Genomic DNA, 24,280 nt, shown 5'->3' on the forward strand with positions numbered 1-24,280 from the left:
TCCTTTGAGGAGCAAAGTGTCAATTAATGGGGAGAAATGTATTTCTACATTTATCTCTTTCTGTCCACCTGCTAACTTGCTTTCTTCCCTCCCCACAGAGTCACCTTCTGTTGTTTTTAGCTGTCTTTGTATTTTCGAATACCTAATTCTTTTTGAATCAGTGTTGGAATGTTAAGCAGCTTTTGCACTGGAATGATCGCCGGCATACTTTCAAGGTTGTACGGACAACTCAACTTAACGACTTTACTACTCCACAATGCCATTTACAGCGCGATGTCGACGAGTCGCTCATTGCGTGTTTGAGGCTTAAGGAGGAGGCAGAGCAGCTTGCATCCACGGATGAGTACGGCGAGTGAAATGAGTCAGCCTACTGTTCTTTCTGTCAATTTCATACTTAATAGCAGCTTTACTGATGCCATGACTGCTGTGTTGTTTCAACAACGTCTACCACCAAGTCGTACCTGTCATGGTGAAGGTAAATACAGCCGCTGAGAGGCAACTATTTGAGGTGGAAAGTTATTTCGGCATGTAGATAACATAGCTGGCAATTCAGGGCACAGGGTCCCTAATCCAACGCCCCCTCCCAAAATTTTCTGTCCTTCCATAAGAGTGAAGGCTACTATTTAAGTAAACTGAGCGATGAAACACAACATATATGCGACAGGGAATTGAAGGTACCTCCTCCCTACATCTTTCCTTGTTCTAATAATTTATCTTGTTGCGCAGCTATGGGTGCGTTCATTTTGCAATCCTGTTGTTTCCAATTGCGGGTGACCTCCTAAATTTTGATATTTTTATTTGAACAAAACTGCATAGAGCACCAGAGACGGTTAACAGTAAAAGATGATCGACAAAACGCTGAAATGTAATGTGCTCTTTTGGGGCCACCAAAGTCAACAGCATGCTCCGAGCAGAGTGAAGCGAGCGAGTGGCACGTTACAGCTGGAGGAAAGCTGACGAAGCGTGACGTGGTGGCAAAAGGAGTGAGGCCTGGCTTTTGGGTGGTCATCAGGGGAGGACGAGGCAAGAGGCAAGATTTTTTTGGGTGGAGGGGGAGGCTGAAGGATGAACACTGGAGAAGAGGGGGAGGACACCGTGGATATGGCGGAGGGGGAAGTGGGGGATACTGGTTCCGAACCAGTGTGAGACGAAGAAGAACCTGAGGCTAAAACAGAAACAGTAAAACAAATAAACCAATGGAAGCAATACCTAAAAGAAAGGAACACAAAAATGATTGTCAATCAAAAGAATGAAATTGAAAACAGAAAAAAAATTAGACATGCTTAATTGTTGCTAGCCCTCCATTAAAAACTTTTTTTTCCATTGACATCGGGATGAGGTGGGAAATGGAAATAAAAACAATGCAATGATTTGCAAAAATCATTTTCAATTTTAATCAACTTGAATACACGACAAAGACAAGATATTTAATGTTCAAACAGAAACTTTCTTTTCCCCAAATATGCAATCATTTTGAATTGGATGCCTGCAACACACTGCTAAAAAGTCATTACCAATGTGTTGCATCACATTCCCTTTCGACAACACCCAATACACATTTGGGAAGTAAGGACACTAATTATGTCCCCTTCAGCATTCCTTGTACTGTCAAAGATGTTCAAGCGACCCATGACATGGGCGCACAAACATTCTCATAGCATCACAGATGTCAACTTTTGAACTTTGCACAGATGACAAAATAAAATAGTACTCATTTTACAGTGTCTAAATCTAGCGTGTATACTTGAGTTCAAAATTTGAGCGTTCTATTAAAATTGTTTATTTGAATATTGCAACAGGCATGGCAATAGCAAGAAAACCCCAAGGCACGGTTTCTTTATACAAGGAAACCATACTCGAATTTATACATTTACACATTTTATCCCCCAATTATTATTGTGTTAGTCTGTTTCCATTTGTATATATTTTTTTGTTTTTTAACAAAAAATAAATGATAATCTGAATAATCGTGACTTCACTTAATTCTAAAATAATCGTGATTGATATTTTTTTCATAATCAAGCAGCTCTACTTTCAACCTCCTTTCTGGGTGCTGTTGAGATTTTGCATTCGCTTTGCATGGTCGAGTTTTTACTTACATTTGTCAAAGAGTGTGAATTAAAAAATGTTGTCTGGAATGTTCCTGTGCATATGTGGCACTATCAATTACAAAATGATGCCGCATGAGGAAATTCAAAATCAGGGGCATCAATTTTGGTTTTCGGCCTTGCTGCTTTGACGCAGACATTTCTATTTCTCATGATTTTCAGAATTCTGTGATATTATGGACTGTAGATAATGAAACCACTAAATCTGTTGCAATAGCACAATGGGAAACACTGCTCTGAATGTGTTCAACTGTCTGCTCACACGGTTGCTCACAAAGTGATGAACCTGGCCCTGCTAATGTTATACATTAACGGCTACATTACGCCGCCGACTCTGTGTGATCTATATCTTTGCTGCTGTAACACCTCAAATTTCCCCATTGTGGGACTAATAAAGGACATCTTATCTTATCTTATCCCTGTTTGCGAACAACACCCAATCATGACACTCAACTGTTTCCAATTAACCTGTGAAAGGTTGCAAACCGGTGGGGTTTTTCTGTGAGTATTCCTCAATTTTATTTCTTTTTTTTGCTTCATACCGGATTTTTTGGGGAAAGTGGTGTAGACATGAAATTCAAAATAAGATAATATTTGCAAAAAACACTATAACGTTCATCAGTTTGAATATTAAATATGACAGTCTTCTAAGTGTACTGAATTGAAGTTGAAGTTTTTGCGAATTATATTTTTTCCCAAATTCATTGGAATTGAGTTTGTACTTGATATTTTGTGAAAATTAATTCAATCCAGGCATCGTGTTTTTGTAGTCTAAGAGATATTTTTTGAAATATCTACTGAAACTTGCCTGGATAAACATTAGAATTTTTTTCACCGTAATTATTGCCGCAACTCTCAATTAGAATTCTGCACCTGTCGACAAGTATCCCGTCTCATTCTTCTGGACCGAACTGCTCCAGCTGTCTCAGGTTTGAAGGATGCCCTTTCCAGACTGCAAGTTTTAGCTCCTTCTACAGAAGTTTATTGGGTTTAGATCAGGGCTCAAAGAAAACCACTTAGGAACAATAACATTTTTTTGTTTGTTTGTTTTTTGTTTTGGGCGGGTTTGCTCCGTGTTTTGAATCACTGTTTTATTGAAGGATAAATTGACTGCGGCAGAGACAAAGCCTGCTGATACTGGGAATCGGATTCGTGTCCAAAAGACCTTGAAAGTAGGGCTGTCCCTACTGAAAATTTTTAGACTCTATTTTTCTATCGATGATTCCACAGATAACATTTTATTTTGCATTAAAGTCCATTCCAAAACACAAAACCATTTTTACAGATAGTACTTGTAGAGGCTCTGCCAAAGCTTTAAGCTCTGTAGCAAAGCCTGTGAATATTTATGTACATGTGGTTTCTTAATTGTAGTCATCTTTTTATTATAAATTAAAGTTACAAATTGTCTAAATTAACAATTTTTTTAAGCAATATGATGTGGTGTTCTCTGTAAAATTTTGAGGGGAAAAACCTGATCTAAAGCCTAATGAACATCTGTGGAAGGATTTAAAACACACATTCTCGAGAAGGCATCTTTTAAATTCGTACCAAAAATTTAGCCTACAAGTGAACACTTCAGTTTAGTATTAATGAGCAGATACAGAAATGAAAAACAACAACAAAAATCAAGATCACTGAACATGTACAACGCTTAATAAATAGCCCCGTTGACCGAAAGAAGGTTTATGCAACAGCATAAAGCAATGATTAATAAATATCAAAAGATTTTTTTGCTGTTGTAATGTGGATGACAGCATCTGACCGAGTATTCAGAATCTCGAGGTGTATTGAAACTCTGGTCCATTCAGAGTGGACCAAAAAGTGCGGGTGTGAATACGCCGTCTGTCAAATCCATCCCAGCTGGTACGACTAGATTCATTATGTGTGATCATCGTTCGTGCGTGTGCCTACCTGTATCCGGGTCACTGAAGTCTGGCAGAGTCATTGCGTTTAGCTGTCGTCGGTCCGCTACAGCTCTATCCAACAAACTGCTACCACGCCCCGAATCACTGCCATAACAAACATGCGTTTATAGACCACACAATACACACTGAGAATCCCCATATGACCACAACATTAAACAAGTCAGATTCTGCGTGCATACCTGGGATTTGTCAGGTTGTAAAAACTCTTCCAGATCTGCAGCATGTGTTTGCACGTGAGCAAAGCTTCCTCTGATCCTCTGCACATACTCTCCAACTTCACCTTGGTATAGAGCAAACTACAGGGCAAGCAGTGCAAGCATTAACACAAGGCCAGATTGTGGTTGAAATGAGTTGCACCATGTTTTTGTTTGTGTGTGTGTGTCTCTCACTTGAAGTTCTCTGGATACTCAGATAGGGCCATTTCTATAATATTGAGACCATCCTGGTAGTGTTTCTGGGCTGAGAGAAGCAGGGCCAGCAGGTGAAGGGAGTGAACATCATCCCCTTGAAGCTGCAAGGCCTGCCGAACATAGCCTAGCGCCTCAGGAATCTACAGACACACGCAGACAAACATGCACATATAATCAGACTACATTTTTTCTCTACATTTGGGGAAGAAAACTATGTCGCATAATTGCTTTTCTTGTTCATGCCTGACTTTATGACACAGGTCAACGGTATGTTGTGACTTTTAATAGGCACGGTTACCTGTCTGGACACAGCAAGCTGCAGTGCAAGATAGAAAGCTGCAAGATGGTCTGTTGGAGACAAACTCTGAGCTCTGCCAACAGACAAGAAGTTTGTGTTGAAAAATGACATTCAAATGATTTTTATATGATAGTGAATTGCAGAGAATCCAATACTGTTGTTAAAACTCTAGAGTTGTGGTGGGAAAAGGTTAGTTCTTGCCATTTCATGGTCACTCTTTAAACTGCAGTGTTAAGTTCTTACAAGAAAAAAAGCAGGTGTCCACCGTGGTCTCATTCAATTTGTTTTGTTGCCTAAGGTAGTGGATGCATCAGTCAGAAAAGTAAGAAAACAAGAACATCAAGAAATGCGGCACTTTTTTTTTCGCTCATGAATTTATTTGAGAATCAATTTACTCAATCATCATTTTTAATAGTCAATTACCGAACGGGGTGTTTCTTGTTCTAATTTGAATCTTTGGCGCTTGTTACCCTTTTCAGTATGAATCCTTGAGGGGACATACTGTATTATAGAAAATTGACTATAGATACAAATAGTACTTGATGGGTGCCAGTCCTCACACATCAAGTGTAAAATTTCATGACCAAGTAAATGTTTTTAGATCTCTTCATCCCAAAATTATAATGGAAACTATGCATTAGAATTTTTTTTTATTAATATAAATAAGCCCCCAAGCCGAGTGTCTCCACCCATCACGCCGAAGCCCAAAGGAATGCAGACCTGCAGTATTCAGACCAGCACCAAAAGGGAGTGAAATCATAAGAGTAAAATTAGGGAATTTCACTGTGATTAAAATAAGCACTTATATATTGATTTTTCATTTGGTATTTATTCAACCTATATCCCAAACATTTCATTTTTGCTCCTCTAGCATGCACGATTTGATCTAAACCTTCAAAATGTGGTATGGACGTGAAATGAAAAAAAAAAAAAGCCTTTAAAGATTCAGAGGAGCATAATTTTTTAGCACTGAAAATTTGTATATTCTCACGACGTAAGTGGATTATGTCGTTTATTGTTAGGCGTTGCCATTGTAAGAGCTCATTTTACTTTGAGTGCTGACTAGTATTCTTCTTTTTTTCTTATTATTATTCTTTTATTTAAAATTTTACACCAAGTCCATGCAATCTGGATTGGCCAATCAAACTCGTGGATATTGGTATCGGCAACATGAAACCCTGATGGGCACAGCCCAACTGAAAACTGAAGTATTCGTGGGTGGGAAAGAGGAAGCAAAAACAAAAAACTAAAGAAACCAAACCTCTGGAAGGCTCCCAAAGCTTTTCTCTGATACTCTTCTTGTGTGCTTCGCAATGACGCTATAAAGAAATGGAAAGCGGAGGGAAAAAAAGCAGTCAGTTGTACTACACAATAAAACAACAGGCATTATTCACTAATAAATGCGTAGAAAAGTTATTTGTGCGCACGCTGAGAGGAGTACGTGGTATGTAAAATTACCATCAGACACGGGCACACTAGCCAATTTTCTTGAATCCGAATTAATTCTATGTGATCACTTTAAATACAATTTTCATAAACCGCGCTGCTATTTCCCCATAAAAAGGAATTCAGTTAATGCATTTCAGCCAATGTCAAAGGTTCATAGCCAAAGACACAAGATATTCCTAACTTTCTTAATCATTTATCCTACTTTTGTATCATCGGAAAATTTGCTAAACACAGAAGGTGACAACACATTAATAATGATGCCGAGTTGCTCATTAAATCCACAGTTCAATTAGAGACTTACCATCCGTGGCTTTGAGGCTGAAAACCAGTCCAACAGCCAAGTAGCCCTTTGCTCTAAACTCAGCTGCTTTCTCCCCCATGTCGATCACCATTTTAGCAAAGCACTCACCCTCATCCAACTAGGAGCAGAAGACATGAATTTAATCAGAAAAACAACATCTGTGATTTAGAAATAACTACATGAACGATTCTTCAGAATTTGTAACTTGAATACAGCTGTTACCCAGTGCAGGGCTCCGATGCACAGTTTGACCGCCAGCAGCGGGATGGTGGGGTCATCTGGCTTTAGTCGGATACACTCCTTCAGAACTTTAACTGCCCGAGCAGATTTCCCTGCAGCCATTAAAGACAGTGCAAGCTGGTACCATAAGTGGAACTCCTCAAAGGCAAACTTCATGGCACGCTCCAAACACTAGAAAAAATACAAGGACAGATTCAAATGGAGCAATTGGCCACGGGGTGGTTCACATAGTGCATCTAAGTTTCATGCAACTGGCACACGCTCGAATACAGTCACATTGCGAATTAAAGGAAATCGGTTTATCAATAAAATATGATAAAATGCCAGACTGCCAGAAATGCCATGGCAAATAGTTATTATTGTTAGCAGGTATTTAGTGTCTTGCTGCCTCTCCATCAGATGGTGTGCTGTCTCCAGTGGGGGCGGAAGATGTCAGTCCGACCTGGCAGACACAAACGCATTTTGGGGTCTGCTGAGAATGCGCCAGTAAGAGTTTCAAAACCAACCTCCGGCAGAACTTCAGCCACGTTCCGGGGAAAGTGGGAGGACGGTAGGGCTGTCAATATCCAATCATTTTCGAATCGATTATTGTTTTCCATCAAATAATCTGACACCCAGTAGGATGTATCAGGAAGGGCATCGGGTGTCGAAACTATGCAAACATAAAATCACTGTGCTGACACCCAACATGACAAGCCACTAACATGGAAAATTTCACTGACTGCAGTGTCTACCTTACACCCAAAAAAAAAAGCTGCGAATAAACTGCAAAAGGCCATGAGAGGTTTAGATGTACACTGGACTTATGTGGCCTCCAAATCTCTGCGTTGATGGCGTACAATTGTCGCCAACCCCTTGGGGTAAAAAAAATATATTTTTCTCAACCAGAGTGGTCGGTGCCTATTGTGGTGGCAATCCCCAAGCAACTGGAGGACACAAACAGTAAGGGATGCCGTCAAGCTGAAGAAGGCTTGCAGCAGCTGGTGGGTACGGGCGGGCCAAGTGGAATGCAGCTACAGTGGTCACCGAAGCAAATACTCATGCATGAGACAAGTTCATTGCCATGGGAAATGACTTCTGGATGGCTTTGAGGAAATCCTGGTCCACCATCTGCAGCCTAGGGAATGGAAAGCAGTGCACCATTAACACTGCGAATAGTGGAGATGGGGCGCTGCTGACCTTGACTCGGGACGTTGTTAATTGGTGGAGAGAAATAATTACAAGACTCAATTCCACTAACATGCCTTCCTTCGAGGAAGCAGAGTCTGGGGAGGTGGGTTCTCCTCTGCGGTTAAAATCAACTAGCTGGTTAAAATGCTCCACCCAGAATTCTGAAATGCTCTGGATGTTGCGTGGTTGTGAAGAGTTTTTCCCGATCTCTCTCTTATAGATAGGGAGAGAAGATCTGTCACCCGTTGAAGGACTCGGAATCCAGCCGCTGCTCATCCATGTCTATGGATGTTAGTAAGAGGATCCAGATGAGGTTCCTGAGGCATCGGATTTGGATGCCTCCTGGACGCCTCGCTGGTGTGGTGTTCCGGTTATGTCCCACCGGCTGGCCTGGGAACGCCTGGGGAATAACCCGGGAAAGTTGGAAAAAGTGGCAGGGAAGAGGGAAGTCTGGGCTGATCCACTAAAGCGGCTGACCTCATGACCCGACCCTGGGTAAGCGGTAGAAAATTGATGAATGGACGCATCACATTATTTAAAAATAAATAAATAAATAAATCATAGTGATGAGAAGCATTTTGACATCATGGCAAACGACAGTAATAAAAATGATGTTATTGCATTGATTGTGGTGGTAAGTCTTGAGTTCAGTTTTGTACATGATATCATTAACATTCACAGTTGTGTCTTAGGGACATATAGTGGATGGACAGTCTGTGATTGTGGCTTTGTCATTTAGCAACCAGGACTACCGGTAATCACATTAGACTGAGCACTGCCATATTTCTTGCCTCTGATAGCATCTCATACTGCCCTCGTCTGCCCAAAGCAATAGTGAGCAGGTCATACACCACAGAGGCAGACTGAAGACTTATGATTCGATCATTATTGTGTTCCGGAATCCTGCTTAGGACAGCATCACGGTTAGCCTAGAATACACACATAGAAGAAAGTATTGAATGTAGAAACTATTTCAGAGTTATGGTGAGAATGTATTACTTTGAAGCGCGCTATGTCGTTGGTGCATGTCTTACCATGGATTCACTGATGAGAAGCAGCAATAATGCCTCTTCTGTGTTCTCTTGAGGGCAGAAAAGACTGAGGGAGAAAAAGGCATTCCAAAACGTGGAATTAAAAAGGATGAGAGGAAATGGAGGACAGAAAGAAGATAAGCATCCAGAGAACATTGAACATTGGGAACAGATCCCTTTGAACAGCCGCTGCTATTTTTTTTTTGTATACGGTTCCTACTTCTTCCCATCATTCACAATAATAACATAATTGCTTACGTCTCTCCTGAGTACACCCGTGGGCGTCGGCTTAAGTTGTACTTCTTGCTTTGGATGTGTCCTTGTCGCGTGGGATCATCCAGTGGTGACACAGAGGGTGGGTCTTCCACAGGAGACCAGTAACTCTGCTCACACATTCCTCGGAGCAGGATCTCGGCAAGCTGTCTTGCAATGGTCTAAACACACAGACACACACAAATACACTCATATTATGGTACCAAAGAGCAGCCTGTTTAAGTCTCACTCACTTTTTCTAATGAACTTCTCAACTGAACAATTGCAGCTGTAACACAACAATGTCGAGTTCAACAGGAAACCTGTACAAATTCTGGCACCCAAGTTGACCAAAGGCAAGTTTCCAGCCTGTTCCATACCATGCGCAGGTTCTGTGTCGTCCTCGTCTCAACAGCTCGAAGAATTTCTCGAAATCGCCCAACACCTTGCGTCAGGTTTCTATACATTGAAGAGAAACATGCGTCTGGGAAAATCTCAGAAAAAAAGCCATTAAAAAAAAAAAATAATAATAAAAACTAATATATTTGTTTGTTTGTGCGTGAGCAAACAGGTGAATTAATCGACCACATGTATAATCTTTTCTAGCACTGGTTTTCTTGATCACACCTTCAGTCATCATTCATTTTCTGATGAATTGAACTAATTGTTAAAAACTGCATACAAGAACAATAGCAGTTACACATCAACAAAGTTGGCTATTCTGTGATTTATTTATTTTTTTTGGGGGGGGGGGGCAACCTACCCTATGTTATAATTTGCTACATTCAAAGAGTCATGGTTATTGTGCTCAGGACAAGACCGTAGCTTAAAGCCATCCTTTGGCGTCATCTAGTGGGATCTAAGTGCCAAGTACCAGACTTAAGACACATTCACCATGCACAATTGAACAGATTGCGACAGACATAGATCAAATAAAAACAATATTATAATAATAATAATAATATAATACGATATATACTATTAGTGCTGTCAAGTGATACACTTTTTTTAACTAATTAATCACAAAAATTTCCATGATTAATCGCGATTAATCACCTTTTTCAACTCCAATTTTTTGCGAAGCTTGTAACAGATATTTACTTGAATAATATCTTGGAATTGATGCAAAATCACTTAATATTAAGTATATTTGATTTAGAGACTGTTCTAATAGCTTTCTTTGATTCTTGTATACGATCTAAATGGAGACATCTTTACAGGCATTTTTCTTCGAGACATTTCTCAAAACCGCCCACAAGCACCACAATCCGGCAATGTTGGTTTGCAAAGCCCAGTGGTAACTTGAACACGGTGTTTTGTTCTGAGACTTGCTAACGATGTACAGCTAAGATGGCGCAATATTTGCAAAGGTTGCAAATTATTTAAGTAAATCAAAATGAGTTTATTGAGTTCAAATATTTAACTGAGTTATTTTTTTTTATTATTAATCACCTGAGTTAATGCTTTAATTTTGACAGCCCTAATTAATAATAATAAATATATATATATATATTTTTTTTATTTATTATTAAAACAATGGGCGGCACGGTGGCCCGACTGGTTAGCACAATGGCCTCACAGTGAGAGACAGCCGCGGTCGTTGGTTCGATCCCGGCTCCGACCTTCCTGTGTGGAGTTTTCATGTTCTCCCCGTGCCTGCGTGGGTTTCCTCCGGGGGTACTCCGGTTTCCTCCCACATTCCAAAAACATGCATGGCAGGTTTATTGAACACTCTAAATTGCCCCTAGGTATGAGTGTGAACGCGGATGGTTGTTCGTCTATGTGTGCCCTAAAGTGGCACTTCTCTGGGTGTTCCGCAATAATAAGTAATATTTTGAGCATGAGGAGATTAACGATCACATTTTAAATAAATAAGGCAGCAGCACCTTTTCGGTCTGTCCCATTACCACCAGGGTTGATTCATGAAAGTTTTGTTGCTGTTTGCGATGCTATGACATCAACAAATAGTCGTGTTGTCGTTATATTTTGCTCAGCATTTTCAAAGTTGATGCTCGTCAACGGTATTGTCAAGAGATCTCCTTTCTTGCAAAATCAAAATTGTGTACACGCACACCAACGCATTGCTTCATCTTAAAAATCTCCTCGTTGCTCATCACTATCTGCCGTTACTTGTGAGTAAAATATGGTAATCGAACAGTAAGTGTTGTCTAACCCGTTCTTAAAGTGGATGACATGGGCTCTCTGTAGTCCAGTTTCAAGGAAGTAACCCAGTTCCTGGTCCTGGGAAGTTGGACCAGGCTTTGGGCTGCGATTCTGAATTCCAGCTGACAATGCCTGAGAAAAAAAAAGAATTGTGTGCAATCACCACTCCAGGAGAACCACGAAGGCAAGTTGCAATTATGTAATTCTACATCATTATGCAGGTCTCTCTACCTTCCAGAGCTATGATTTTGAATCCCATCGTATTGTTTTCCAATAGAAATGTTATTGTAAAATTGCCATTAAAACATATGAACACATCAGCAAAATTGCTAGCCTAATTAGGTTAATAAAACGTTGATAGACTGAACACTAGGGCTGAACGATTTAAGGGAAAAAAAAAATGGATTGTGAATTTTCTGACAGATATCGCAATTTTGATTTGATTTGTGATATTCTTCACAATGTACAGTGACATTTACAAACAAGACAGAAAATGCCATTAAACCATTAAAAACAATTAAAGCTATTACTGTAATAATGCCCGGACACTAAAGAGGTTTTGTTTGAGGGGCAGTTCACTTTTTTTTCTCAAGTTTTTAAAAACTACTTGCGTCAAGTATAACTTTGTATATATGAGTCATTGTGCATATGAAAATGCATTTTTTAAACCCCAAAATGTTTTACATTTCATACTGATGTATATGTTCTTTGTACATAAATATCTGATTAAATGTCAAAATCATTATCCGTTATTAAAAATATAATTTTGAGACCTTTTATTGTGTAAATCTCAAAACTCAGTGCTTTCTGGTGCAAAATAGTGCAAATATTATTGATGAGATTATAAATATTTAATAAATATTTGGCATTGAATCTCTTCGTCATGATGACCTCAGCCATTTACTTGTTCCGGTCTGAGAGTATCTGCAGAATTACTTTTGTAGCCGTCGTCTCATTTTATGTCGAGCTACGTATGAATTGAAATACAACATTTCTGTTCATAGCTGCTGGCTCTCCGCTCTAACGCGGTTCTTCTGTTAAAAGTTGACTGTACACCTAAGCACATATTTTGGGTCTTTGTATTTCACTTTTGCAATTAGCATGCTTAGCGACTCCTCGTTCGCCTCCTCGGTTAAAACCATAAATATTTCAGCCCCACAAGTCAACTCAGTACACAAAACACACACCTTCTCAGCCTCCTGCAAGTAGAGCAGAGCAATGTCTCCAGATTTTTCATAGCAGGTAATGATTTCTTGCTCTCGCTCAGTTCTGTTCCGATTGGAGGAGGGAGAACCGGCATTCATATTGGACACCAGTGGAGAGGCAGCTGGCACTTTCTCTAGACACAAGCCTGGGGGAGAGAGACGACAGTGTCACAGGATAACATACAAAAGACGAGTTTCTTCAAAACTTCCCCATTGAGCAACACGAACCCAACAGAATTCCTACTCCCTCCATGTCTGATCTCAAAATCAGCTAATAAAACCCACCAAGTTTCACATGGTCCCGAGGAGCAGAGATTTGTCTGAAGCTCATTCATACAAATATATTTGGGATTGGCATGGCGGGCCGACTGGTTAGCATGATGGCCTCACAGAGCTGAGGTCGTGGGTTCGATCCCGGCACCGGCCATCCTGTGTGGAGTTTGCATGTTCTCCCCATGCCTGCGTGGGTTTCCTCCGGGTACTCCGGTTTCCTCCCACATTCCAAAAACATGCATGGCAGGCCGATTGAACACTCTAAATTGCCCCTAGGTGTGAGTGTGAGCGCGGATGGTTGTTCGTCTCCGTGTGCCCTGCGATTGGCTGGCAACCAGTTCAGGGTGTCCCCCACCTACTGCCCGAAGATAGCTGGGACAGGCTTCAGCACCCCCTCGCGACCCTAGTGAGGAGAAGCGGTACAGATCATGGATGGATATTTGGGATTTTCATGTGTGTTTGTTAGTGTTGTGTGAGTTTTTATCATGACTTATCCTTGGTAAATGTTAAATTTTGGTTGTGAATTGTTGAATGTGAATTTCTGGAACAGAGGGCACCCGCATTTATGTTTGAGACAAACACCATTTTGAGATACACAGGTCTCAGATATTCATGTGTGGAAAGGCCATCCCTCCTCCGTTCGGGATGCGTCAGCGTTCTGGTCGTCGTTGAACGTGAGCAAGCCATCTTCCGTTTCGCGTTTAAAAATTGGAAATTGAAAAACAAAAAAACATTACCTGATCTTCTATTATGTGTTTATTTAAAACAGGACCATTATTTGTTTCCCACGAGATTGCCTTGCCTTGAAGTCAGAACACAACTTCTTTATCTTCTATCCCACTGTAGCAGCAATGCGCAAAGAAGCTTATAAACATCCCAAATATAACTGTCTTTTTTTAGAATTTGTATTTATTTGTCCATCTCAGACAGGAGATATTTGCAATTTTGGTTATTTAAGCAGAGGTGTCATTTTACTACATTCATGTGATTCAAAGTTGCTGTTCATTGAAGTTTAGCATACACCGACCAGCCACAAAAATGTGACAACCTGCACAATTTAATAAGATTCACAGTACAAGTTATTAGTTCCTCAATAACTCTCTTAGAATTTGTTTACATGTCCTAAAGGTACTGTATATTTTGTTATAGTATCTTTTTGTGTGTGACACCAACTACTGGGAACAAAGTGTGCATTTTACATATTTGAACACTAAAAAAAATATTCTGATTCTTCTTCTGAGGTCGGTACAAATTCTCTTGCTTTCAACAGGCATTTTAGGCCACAGCAAGTCAAACAATGTGCGTGTGTTGTATATGTGCGCATACCTTTTGTGGCATAGGCTTCCGCTATCATAGACAGCCGATACACGGGAGCTCCCACCAACTGCATGTCATCCAGATTCACCCTGTTATAGTGACCTGCAACGAACCATCTATTATTTTACAAATATAATTCAGGCCGGGCATTTTAATACGACAAAAAATGAAGTCAGATGTGATCCATTAATCCGAAAGACAGCAGTGTGTTACCTAAAGCATCTCTGTATTCTGCCTCAACATAACTAAGTTTGGCCATGAGCAGACTTGCTTCCTGGAGGTAATCAGCCTGGAAAGCAGACCAAAACCATTAAAAAGGTGAAAAAAAACATTAAACTAGATGCTTCTAATATCTTAACACACACATTAACAAAAAGAAACAGCAACAAAGATGTACATTGTATATAGGTCTCTAGTGTGCCCATTTTTGTGCCATCTGGCCACGGATGGTCACCTTGAGATTTCCTCTGTCCAGAGCAGCAGTGAGGTGCTTCCTAACCTCCACCAATTTTGGTCGTGGGCATCTTGGACTGGCACCCTGTTTGATTGGATTCTCCTTCAGGTATGTCAGAAGCTTGCATTCCCCCAACAACAGCTCTCCGAGGTCATCTGTACACATGAAAATATTTGTTTAGAAAAAAATGACAAGATCATTGCCATCACTGGCATGAGACCCCCCCCCCAATTGAAAGGGTTGTAATATAGCAAAAGTCAAGAAAGGTTAATTAATCTGACAAACATTCAATCTATTTAAAATGAATCAATGATTAGAGAAACATGATTCAGGCTGGCAACAAACCATTATTTTCTGAATTGATTAATCTGTCAATTATCCATCCATCCATCCATCCATCCATTATCGGTACCGCTTCTCCTCCTCACACGGTCGCGGGGGTGCAGGAGCCTATCCCAGCCAGCTATCTTCGGGCAGTAGGCGGGGGACACCCTGAATTGGTTGTCAGACAATTGCAGGGCACACAAAGACGAACAACCATCCGCGCTCACACTCATACCTAGGGGCAATTTACAGTGTCCAATCAAACTGCCATGCATGTATTTGGAATGTGGGAGGAAACTTGAGTACCCGGAGGAAACCCACGCAGGCACGGGGAGAACATGCAAACTCCGCACAGGAAGGCCGGAGCCGGAATCGAACTCACAACCTCCGTAATGTGAGGCCATCGTGCTAACTCGTTGGGCCACCGTGCCGCCCTCTGTCGATTATTTGATTAAAAAATTAATCGGATAAAGAAAGTTATGTTTATCTCCTAATTTAAAAAAACAGGACATTATTTCGAATTGACACTGTAGAAATTGCACAAATTAAGCATGATTTAGTTCATAATTTGGTCGGTAACGTCAGAATTTTTTAAAATTTTGATGCTACACAAAGAATCAGTCTGAACATTGCCAGAATTTAGAAATTTTTTGTGAATAATTGTTCCACCTCAAGTGTGATTAATTCATGGCAGCATTTCTCTTGACCATTTTGTCAGCTTGAATGAAAAGGTAAAACGTAACGGTATAACAAAAAACGATTTGAATCGTGAAATCGCTGTGGACTACGATTAACCGAGATATGCATGACAGCGCCATACTGTTCCTATACACATTCCAACCAGAATTACGACAAGTAATCCTACTTCTGGTCGCAATCGGTACAGAGCTCGTCGTTAATTGCATTTCACAAAGGCAGCATTTTTTAAGACAGACATTGTGAGGTCAAGACAGTTGCGGGATGCTTTCTCCTGGTGCGAAAACGGAGCTTCACCCTTGCGTAGGATGCGCAGAGAATATAATTCATGAACACATTTTAAAATTTAAACTAAAATGCTAAAGCCGCTACCTTAAAGGGCTAGCACCCTCTAGCCCCAATGTAGTTCAGTCGTTGAATTAATGAATGAATATTATTTCAGCATAACCTATTAAGACGTTTTGCCATTGTCACTCGCTCGTGTACAAGAGATTGCGATGAACGCCAATATGACGGCTAGCATGAGTGCCAAACAAGTTTTGATAGTTTCTACTTCCGAAGTAGATAGTGGCCTATATTAGTGAAAATAAAATACAACAGACAAAAACAATCAACATTTATGGTAAACTGGCTTTTGTAGAATCCTGCACTCAAAACAAAATTGAAGTGGTGGGAGTCTACTTGGACACGTAGGGGGGGGGCGGTTCAACCAATGTCTACCAGTTTGCCATCATTTAGATTACCTATGCGCTATATCGATAGGACGAGCACATAATTTTTGGTTATAATTTTAGTGTCAGGCATATTGTCGTGATGTAGAAGTACCCCATGTAGGTGTTTGCATATGTCAGGAAGTCCAGAGGATTTCTATAGAGAGGAAGGCCGCGTGTACGTTTGACTGAATAACTGTACGTCTTACCGTTTGAGATCAATTTAGCTGAGAGTTGTCGAACTAACTCTGGTATCTTATCCCATTGACCCTCTGAACGGCATCGCTCTATCTCGGTCTCCAGTCGTGAACCAGACTTCTTGGCAGTCATTATGGTGAGCGGCTTCGGGTTGCAACAAAACACCAACGAATCGCTTTTGACATGTAGCTGTCAAGTTAGCGTGCATGTAATAGCGCTTCCGGGTGTGTACTTCAAATGAAACATATAGGCGCAACGTTTTTCCACAACCGCAAACCAACCCACTCGTAAATTCATGGAACTAATTCCGTTTAGCGGCTTATTAAACTTGTAGTGTGGAGCGGATACTATCATCACAGCAGAGTCCTTAAGCCTGGAAACAATTATTATATTGTGAAATTAGAGATATGCATTTCCCGTAATTTGGGCATTTTACTCTTTCTCCCGGCACATGTCCTAAATTTGTATGGAGTTCCATTTGTGCCCCAAAAAATATGTCGATGTGTCATTTGAGAAAGTGTTGTGTGGAAGTTAGATCAATGTATGCGTCAATGTTAGATGTCAATGTAAGCGCGGAAGTAAGTAGCGTTGTTAGATGGCAACAAAATTAAAGAATTAACTGAAATGGAAGTTTGGCGTGGTCTTGATATGGGGCGTAGGGAATCACGCGACACGAATGGAGCAACTCGAACGAATTTGCTTTTACCAATCTCATAACATACCAATAACGCGTACAGGCACTCCCTGATAACCCTTTCAAAATGAAACAGGGTGTGCATAAAACAACTTACACTATAAAACCTTTTTGAGTTTTCGTCGACTCTAACTAGACTAAAACTATCACGAATGGGAATGACTAAACGTGACGAAAACTAAAAAGCATTTCGTCCAAATGACTAGGACTCAGACTAAATCTAAAATGCCTGCCAAAAACAAAACTGACTCAAAGTCCCTCGTTGTGCAACTGTGAGTACACTTTGTCTCAGCAGCTTGTAAAGTATGTGACACAAATCCAATCCGTCTCTCAATTCCATCTTCCATGATGTGTGATAAAACTTCTTAAGGTAAAGCATCACATATCAAAATTAACTGTCGGTCCACTGAGTAGTGCACAAGAACATTAGAAGTGTTTAGCAAGTCCTTGGCAATTTGGAATGTCTCTTCTTGTTCCTTATTCCATTTCAACCAAACATCATGTCTCAACAGTTCATAATGGTGCCAACCAGGTGGCCAGGTTGGGAAGGATTGGATTGGGAAATTACTTGTTGTAGTAATTGAACAATCCCAAGAACAATTTGAGCTCTGTGACATTTGTTGGGGCAGGAACGTCCTTGGATGGCTTTGACCTTTGGCTGCAGAGATGATGTGCTTCACTGTTAAAAAAAAAAAAAAAAAAAAAGGGGGGGTGATATTTACTCAAAAAAATCCTAGTAATGTTTTTTTCACTCAGAAATTCTAATTAAATTTTACTAGAAATGTTTGAAGTACATTTTACATGTTCATTACATTTTAAAAGTTATTACAAGGTTGAACTGGCTTAATGTTTTTATAGACACGTTTCACACATTTATGAGCTCAATGGGGCCGAGGGTCGAATTTACAATCTCAAGGTTGAGAGACGGCCACTCTGAGCCAGGCCACTGCTACAGTCCATTGGTATATTATAGGTGTCAGGTGCAAACATCGGAATCCTACCACCAAACCAGTTTTTGGCTTCCTTTTGTAGATACCAGCAATATACTAATCAAACCAGTTGCAGAGGCATACCTCAGGTGTAACACAGTCGTCTCCAAATCTCAATGTTGTTGGTTCAATCCTTGATCACATTGAGCAACCTTGTGTCTAAAATTAGTTATGTGAAGAAGTAAAAGCTAACTTCCGTCGACTGTTTTTTTTTTAAATTATTTTAATAAACTAGTGAAATTTACTCAGAAACTCTTCTTGTACAATTTAATTAGAATGTCTGAGTAAAAAAAATACTTAACTAGATTTTTATCAAGTAAATATCACTCCTCATTTTTTAGTGTTCTTTGTACCCCGCCCACTACCGACAGCCCGCTGACAACTGAGGACGGAGGAGTGGAGTCGGCTCTCCGCGCCGCGACCTGCCGAACCAGAGAGTCGGATTGTGCGCTCATACAATACGACACGATGCTGTGAAATGACACATTCTAGTTACATTGCCAAACTACATATCCAGACGACACTCCATTACAAACATGACACTGGCAAACAACACGTCTTCACAATGCGTTGTCAAATGAGACATGACGACATATACAGAGACACGCGGCGCAACAACACAATTTTGGCACAAATGAAACCCCATACCACAGAGCTCTCGAGCTTCTATATTAGTGCTGCTGATGGTCACAATTTAGTACAGTACAGGAGAGCAATATTTACAATGAAATGCAACTGTAGTCAGTGAACTGAGTTGGGTGAGCTCGGAGGACAAGCATTTCCGCATTATTCATGTTCCACAGGTGGCGGCATTGAAAACCTGATTTTTTTTTAAAACAGTCGAATGAAAACGAAGAAGAAGGCGTTAGCGTACCCATAGACAATTGATTTCAGTAAATGGTGATTTGTGGCTGAATCGTAAGTTAATGGCGCCGCCATTTTGAATGTGGCAAAGTAGAACGATTGTTGAAAATGACTCATGCCTTTTATTTATTGTGAAGGGATGACCACTCGTTTTACACTCAAGGTCAAATATTATGAGTTGAAGACTTAATTTTGTATTTGTATTGTATTCGGTCATTCCAACATTACTTTGCAAATACAATTGTTCAGAGATGGGAATTCCTTCCCAGTGACGCAACGGTCTGTCCCTAGCAAGGACAGAATTAATAAGGATGAGGATGTATGACAGACAGACAAAATAGGGTAAAGTCCCCAACTCTGCAAATTGTCCCTAGGTGTGAAAAGTTGTTTGTCTATGTGAAGCTGCGATTGGCTTGCAGCCAGTTAAGGGCGTACCATGCCTACTGCTGGGATAGGCAGCACGCCCGCAACTCTTGTGAAGATTAATTGGTTCGGACAATGGATGGAGGGCTGTCAAAATTAAAGCATTAACTCAGGTGATTAATCCCCAAAAAGTTAACTCAGTCAAATATTTTAACTCAGTTAACTCAGTTTGATTTGCTTAAAAAATAATTTGCATACTTTTCAAATATTGTGCACGTCTCAGAACAAAACACTGTGTTTAAGTTACCACTGGGCCTTGCAAACCAACACTGCTGGAATGTGGCGGTTGTGAGCAGTTTTGAGAAATGTTTCAAAAATAAATGTCTGCAAAGATGTCTCCATTTAGATCGTATTCAAGAATCCAAGAAAGCTATAAGAACATTCTTTGAATTAAATACACTTCATACAATATACTTGGTGATTTTGCATCAATTCCAAGATATTATTCAAGTAAATATCTGTCAGAAACTTGGTAAAAAATAGGAGTTGAAAAATGTGATTAATCACAATTAATCATGGATTTTTTTTGTGATTAATTAGTTAGAAAATTGACATCACTAATATATATATATATATACATATATATATATATATATATATACATATATATGTATATATATATATGTATATATATATATATATATATATATATATAATTTTATTTTTTTTTATTTATATTTTTCTTTCAGTGCATATGTGACCAAAATGTACAAGGCTTCTCACGATCCCCATTCTCATGAATCAGTCCGTTGCGGGGAAAAAAGGCTAGGGACCACTGCACTTGTGCTAGTGCACTTTAGCGGACAGTTCTGCCACAACAAATATGGCGGACGCGCTTTCATCCAACTTGGATCTACGTAGATCTAATGTCTGTGCTTCCAATAAACAGTAACAACATCGAGGTTGCTCTAAGAAGCTGAGCGTGCTTGGTGATATGGCAGACTTGTCATTGTATTTAACAAATATTAACGTTTCGTTGGGACGAACTATGGAAGGTAATAAGGTGAGTCGACGCAAGCCTTCATGTTATGTTGTGGTTACTGTCATGTTGTGATTCTCTTCCTTAGCTTGTGTTGACCGTGTGTAATGTTTATTGTTCGTTTTATTGCCAGTTTGGGACGATTCGTTGTAAGTACGGTCAGTTCAAACTTTCAGTTCCGTTTTTTCCCCCCTCAACTTTTTGTGTTTTTGATTCTGCTTTATTTTCGGTCAAGTCTACGTGTGCTTTTAGTCTAGTATTATATTTTTGAAACGTAAGATATAATTTAATTTTATATTAAAATTAGCATGAAAAGCTACGACAATATAAGATAAACAGTACATTAATAGTGCTTGTGGACGTGCTTGTTAAGGGTCCAGGAGAGGTGGAAGACTTTGAGAGAGTGGAGATGGGCAACTCGGGCGATAGGCAGGGGAGAGTTAAGCTTCCCCGAAGAACCATCTACTTTGCAAGTGGCGAGACAATGGAGGAGTTCAGTACTGACGAAGAGGAAGAGGAGCCTGTGGAGAAAACGGTGGTTACTGTGGATGCGGTATGTAGAGACCAAAAAGTTACATGTTTCAACCAGTTTCATGCATGTATGTATACGTTTATGTTTGTCTCTAGTAGTGAGCTTGTGAAGGTAGGAAAACAAGGCAAGACTTATGCCACTTTGTCCTAAAATTGTCTTGCACATTTGTGTTCTAGTCGAAATTGACGTGGGGACCATACTTCTGGTTCCACATGTGGAGAATGGCCACCTCAACTATCTCAGGTAACACACCACTAAAATATTGCCTACATGGACCTTAACATTTGATTATCATACCAGGAATTGGTGTACAGTGGATATAAAAAGTCTACAGACCCCTGTTTACCAGGTTTTTGTGGTATTAAGAGAGACCCTCTCTGGATGTTGAAACATAATTTTCCCAATTGTCCCAATTTCAAAGTGTTCATTCAGTCAGGTCCTACAATGCCTAATTTGTAGGAATATAAATTTGAATGACATTAATGTTTGAGAACAACAGTTCTGGCCTGAGGGATGAGCGAACTCGGCAGGTTTGTAGGGCTGCACAATATTGGACAGTCATGCGGTATGCAATATGGTTGTTGAATATGGCAATATCTGTATTATTGTGATATTTAACATATAACTAAAGGAATGACATTTTTATTCTATAACGGGAGATTTTTTTTCATGTGGCAAAATAAGCAAGCTCAATGTATTCTTAGCTAATTAATTGTAATTACTATAATTACATAATGTTCTAATTAGGGATGTAAGGATTCATGGTAAATCGATTTAATATCAATATAATCTGCTCATAATATGCATCGATATAAAAAAATAAAATAATCGATTCGCAACGCCGTTGTCTCATGTCTGTGCTGTAAACAAACTGCACACCTACGCTACTTAATACGATGTAAGCTTCCCATTGATAGCAACAAAGCAGTGATAAACGAGCATTTATAAAGGAAAAACGTTGTGGCTGACGCCCGATTTAATTCACAATAACATAATGTCTGACATAGCGAGCTGTAGTTAGTTAGTAAGTTAGTCAAGAGTACTGAGTTTCGAGATCCTCACAATAATAGTTCTCGAAATTATATTTCTTACCAATTTAGCTTTGCTAAGGGACATTTTATTGACATCATCTAACATCAATATACAAATAAAATGTACATTAGTACGAAATGTAAAACAATTGGTGGCGGGGGGCGCAAATTGTTTTCCTCTTGGTAGGGGGGCCGTGACAGAAAATAATTGAGAAGCACTGGTCCGATGGAACGTCACACGCAATGTCCTCTTGTGGTACGCTAACATAATGTAGCGTCTGTGGTTTGTGGCGGCGTTAGTCATCAAACTCACGTGTGTTAAAAAACGAAACATAGTTTTTATTTACATGTGATTGACATCGAAACTGCAAGAGCACAAGTGCTAAGTTGCGAACACGCACCGCGTGTTACGTTGCTGGAGTCGAAAATTTACCCACTCAAAGTACAACATGACGCATTTGCCACAAGCCATTCATGGCAGCACCCAACAATAAAACATAACATACCTATGTCGTTAGAATATACAAATTTAGAGTGGTAAAAAATGGGTTAACAATTATGTTCTGCTGAGCAATGTTATTTCCGAGTTTTATGATGTGCATCACGCATGAGATTTCTCTCTCGCTCTCTTATATTTTAGGCACATACCACATTTTGAACATGCAGATGATATATTATGCATACTAGATAAGCAAAACAAAATGTTTTGTATTCAGGTTAAATGAAAACAAAATAAAAAAAATCAATTCAAGTGATGATTTTAGTTTTCTTCAGCACGGTGCCTTTCCTCAATTTTATTCTTTTCAGTCCCTTCCATATTAAAAAATGGATTGGTGCTAAAGAAACATGGAATATGATTACAATTATTTCTTTTAGTATTTATAGGTAGTTTCATAATAATAATGCAACTCGGCATAGTGTATAGTTTTTGGTTCCATTCAAAATGCGTGAAATATTTAGATGCTGTAGCATCACACGAGCGCACAGAGACAAGCGTGGCGGCAATAAAAAAAATTGATAAAATATCAAATCGAAATCGGGAACTGAAAATTGAATCAGGACTTGAGTGAATTGTTACATCATATACATATATAAGAATGGGCAAAACACAGATGAAAAATGAGACAATTTTGTCAAATGCAGTGTTTGTGTGTGTCCTTCAGTGTGTGACTACATGGGGGAGAAGCTTGCCTCTCTTTTTGGCATCACCGCTCCTAAATATCAGTACGCCATTGACGAGTATTACCGCATTCAGAAAGAGGTAGGTGAAATCTACGTCAGACTTATTGTTGTGTGAATAGCTTCACATTGATATTATATACACAATGATGTGGTCCTGCAGCAGGAGGAAGAAGAGGAGGAGAACCGTCTGGCTGATGAGGCCGAGCATCAATTTGCAGAGCAGCAAAAGAGCGAGAGGAAGGATCCTGTTCTGGCAACCATTGAGCAGCCCGAAGCATTAGGCACTTCCTTTGTGAATGTTTCCTTTGCCCACGAGCCTGAAGGAGCTCTCAACACTCTGGACAACGACAGTGTGCCTTGTCCTCTCCCCTCCTGACAACGCAAAACCTCGTACTTGCAACTAGGATGAATGCTATTCTACTTACTTGTAACAATTAATAATAATGTTATTTTTTTATGATCGCATTTTGTTAAAACAGGACTCTGTAAAAACACTGCAGGAAAAAAGGCACGTGGATGTTACTGCATTGGCATCAGTGATTTGTCTAGAGCATGATTTTTAAGAATACATTTACCAATGGACCATTTTTTGTCAAGGATAGCAGCAACATGTGGATTTAACACTATATAAAGCAGTAAGGTAAATGCAGAATTGTCCTCCGTTTCAGATATCTCAGTGCCTATATGATGTCTATGCATCTTGACTATATGATGTCATCCATCCATCCACAGGATTTCAGTTTTTCCATCAAAATTGCATTTCAAAATAATAAAGCTACTTCTGTCATTATTCTGTTGTCAGTTGTTTTCACGAAGGTGGCTGAAAAAACAATCACATTATGACTATTATGAAGATATGCAGTACAGTAGTAAACTAGTAGAGATGAAACCATTCTCAGTTTTTCTGCTGCCATCCTCAGAGTAGCATGCAAAGCATCGTGGATGCCCTCAAAAAAACTTGTCAGTGGTATGGATGGTTGTGGATGGAACTTTTCCCAGCTCTATGCCCATCAATCCCTGACAGATGCCCCTTCAGCATGACACTTTATTTAGTATCTGTGG

General features: G+C 39.8%; 2 protein-coding genes across 5 annotated transcripts in view; one reads left to right on the top strand and one right to left on the bottom strand.

Annotated features, from left to right (window-relative positions):
• Positions 1 to 16,799, bottom strand: part of ttc7b (tetratricopeptide repeat domain 7B) — a 28,662-nt gene extending 11,863 nt beyond the window's left edge. Inside the window, exons 1-17 of one of the 2 annotated variants that reach the window (XM_088297385.1) lie at positions 16,536 to 16,799; positions 14,597 to 14,751; positions 14,356 to 14,431; positions 14,152 to 14,244; positions 12,535 to 12,698; positions 11,358 to 11,479; positions 9,565 to 9,643; positions 9,191 to 9,366; positions 8,936 to 8,999; positions 8,693 to 8,830; positions 6,714 to 6,902; positions 6,492 to 6,609; positions 6,003 to 6,060; positions 4,742 to 4,814; positions 4,423 to 4,583; positions 4,213 to 4,329; positions 4,020 to 4,117 (exon numbers count right to left, since the gene is read on the bottom strand). In XM_088297385.1, the coding sequence (XP_088153511.1) occupies positions 4,020 to 4,117; positions 4,213 to 4,329; positions 4,423 to 4,583; positions 4,742 to 4,814; positions 6,003 to 6,060; positions 6,492 to 6,609; positions 6,714 to 6,902; positions 8,693 to 8,830; positions 8,936 to 8,999; positions 9,191 to 9,366; positions 9,565 to 9,643; positions 11,358 to 11,479; positions 12,535 to 12,698; positions 14,152 to 14,244; positions 14,356 to 14,431; positions 14,597 to 14,751; positions 16,536 to 16,656 (2,002 nt within the window). In that variant the 5' untranslated portion in view covers positions 16,657 to 16,799. The remainder of the gene's footprint in view (positions 1 to 4,019; positions 4,118 to 4,212; positions 4,330 to 4,422; positions 4,584 to 4,741; positions 4,815 to 6,002; positions 6,061 to 6,491; positions 6,610 to 6,713; positions 6,903 to 8,692; positions 8,831 to 8,935; positions 9,000 to 9,190; positions 9,367 to 9,564; positions 9,644 to 11,357; positions 11,480 to 12,534; positions 12,699 to 14,151; positions 14,245 to 14,355; positions 14,432 to 14,596; positions 14,752 to 16,535) is intronic. The other variant, XM_088297395.1, reaches the window with a different exon arrangement.
• Positions 16,498 to 24,008, top strand: fam177a1a (family with sequence similarity 177 member A1a). Of its 3 annotated transcripts, none has more exons than XM_088297566.1 (5): positions 16,498 to 16,660; positions 20,847 to 21,026; positions 21,182 to 21,248; positions 23,200 to 23,297; positions 23,379 to 24,008. In XM_088297566.1, the coding sequence occupies exons 1-5, from the start codon at positions 16,658 to 16,660 to the stop codon at positions 23,592 to 23,594; spliced, it is 564 nt and encodes a 187-aa protein (XP_088153692.1). In that variant the 5' UTR covers positions 16,498 to 16,657; the 3' UTR covers positions 23,595 to 24,008. The 3 variants fall into 3 exon arrangements, with proteins under 3 accessions (XP_088153692.1, XP_088153603.1, XP_088153534.1); XM_088297477.1 differs by lacking the exon at positions 16,498 to 16,660 and adding an exon at positions 20,324 to 20,497 and having other exon boundaries at positions 23,382 to 24,008; XM_088297408.1 differs by lacking the exon at positions 16,498 to 16,660 and adding an exon at positions 20,328 to 20,497.
• Positions 24,009 to 24,280: the final 272 nt, after the last annotated feature.

Source organism: Idiotropiscis lumnitzeri, chromosome 1 (genome assembly GCF_059441095.1).
Source record: "Idiotropiscis lumnitzeri isolate Australia: NSW breed Sydney's pygmy pipehorse chromosome 1, RoL_Ilum_1.0, whole genome shotgun sequence".
Taxonomy (NCBI): domain Eukaryota; kingdom Metazoa; phylum Chordata; class Actinopteri; order Syngnathiformes; family Syngnathidae; genus Idiotropiscis; species Idiotropiscis lumnitzeri.

Coding starts and splice junctions, on each gene's coding strand:
- fam177a1a (XM_088297408.1), top strand. CDS start 20,429: ATGGCAGACTTGTCATTGTATTTAACAAATATTAACGTTTCGTTGGGA. Junction 21,027..21,181: donor CGGTGGTTACTGTGGATGCG/GTATGTAGAGAC, acceptor TTTGTGTTCTAG/TCGAAATTGACGTGGGGACC. Junction 23,298..23,378: donor ATTACCGCATTCAGAAAGAG/GTAGGTGAAATC, acceptor GTGGTCCTGCAG/CAGGAGGAAGAAGAGGAGGA.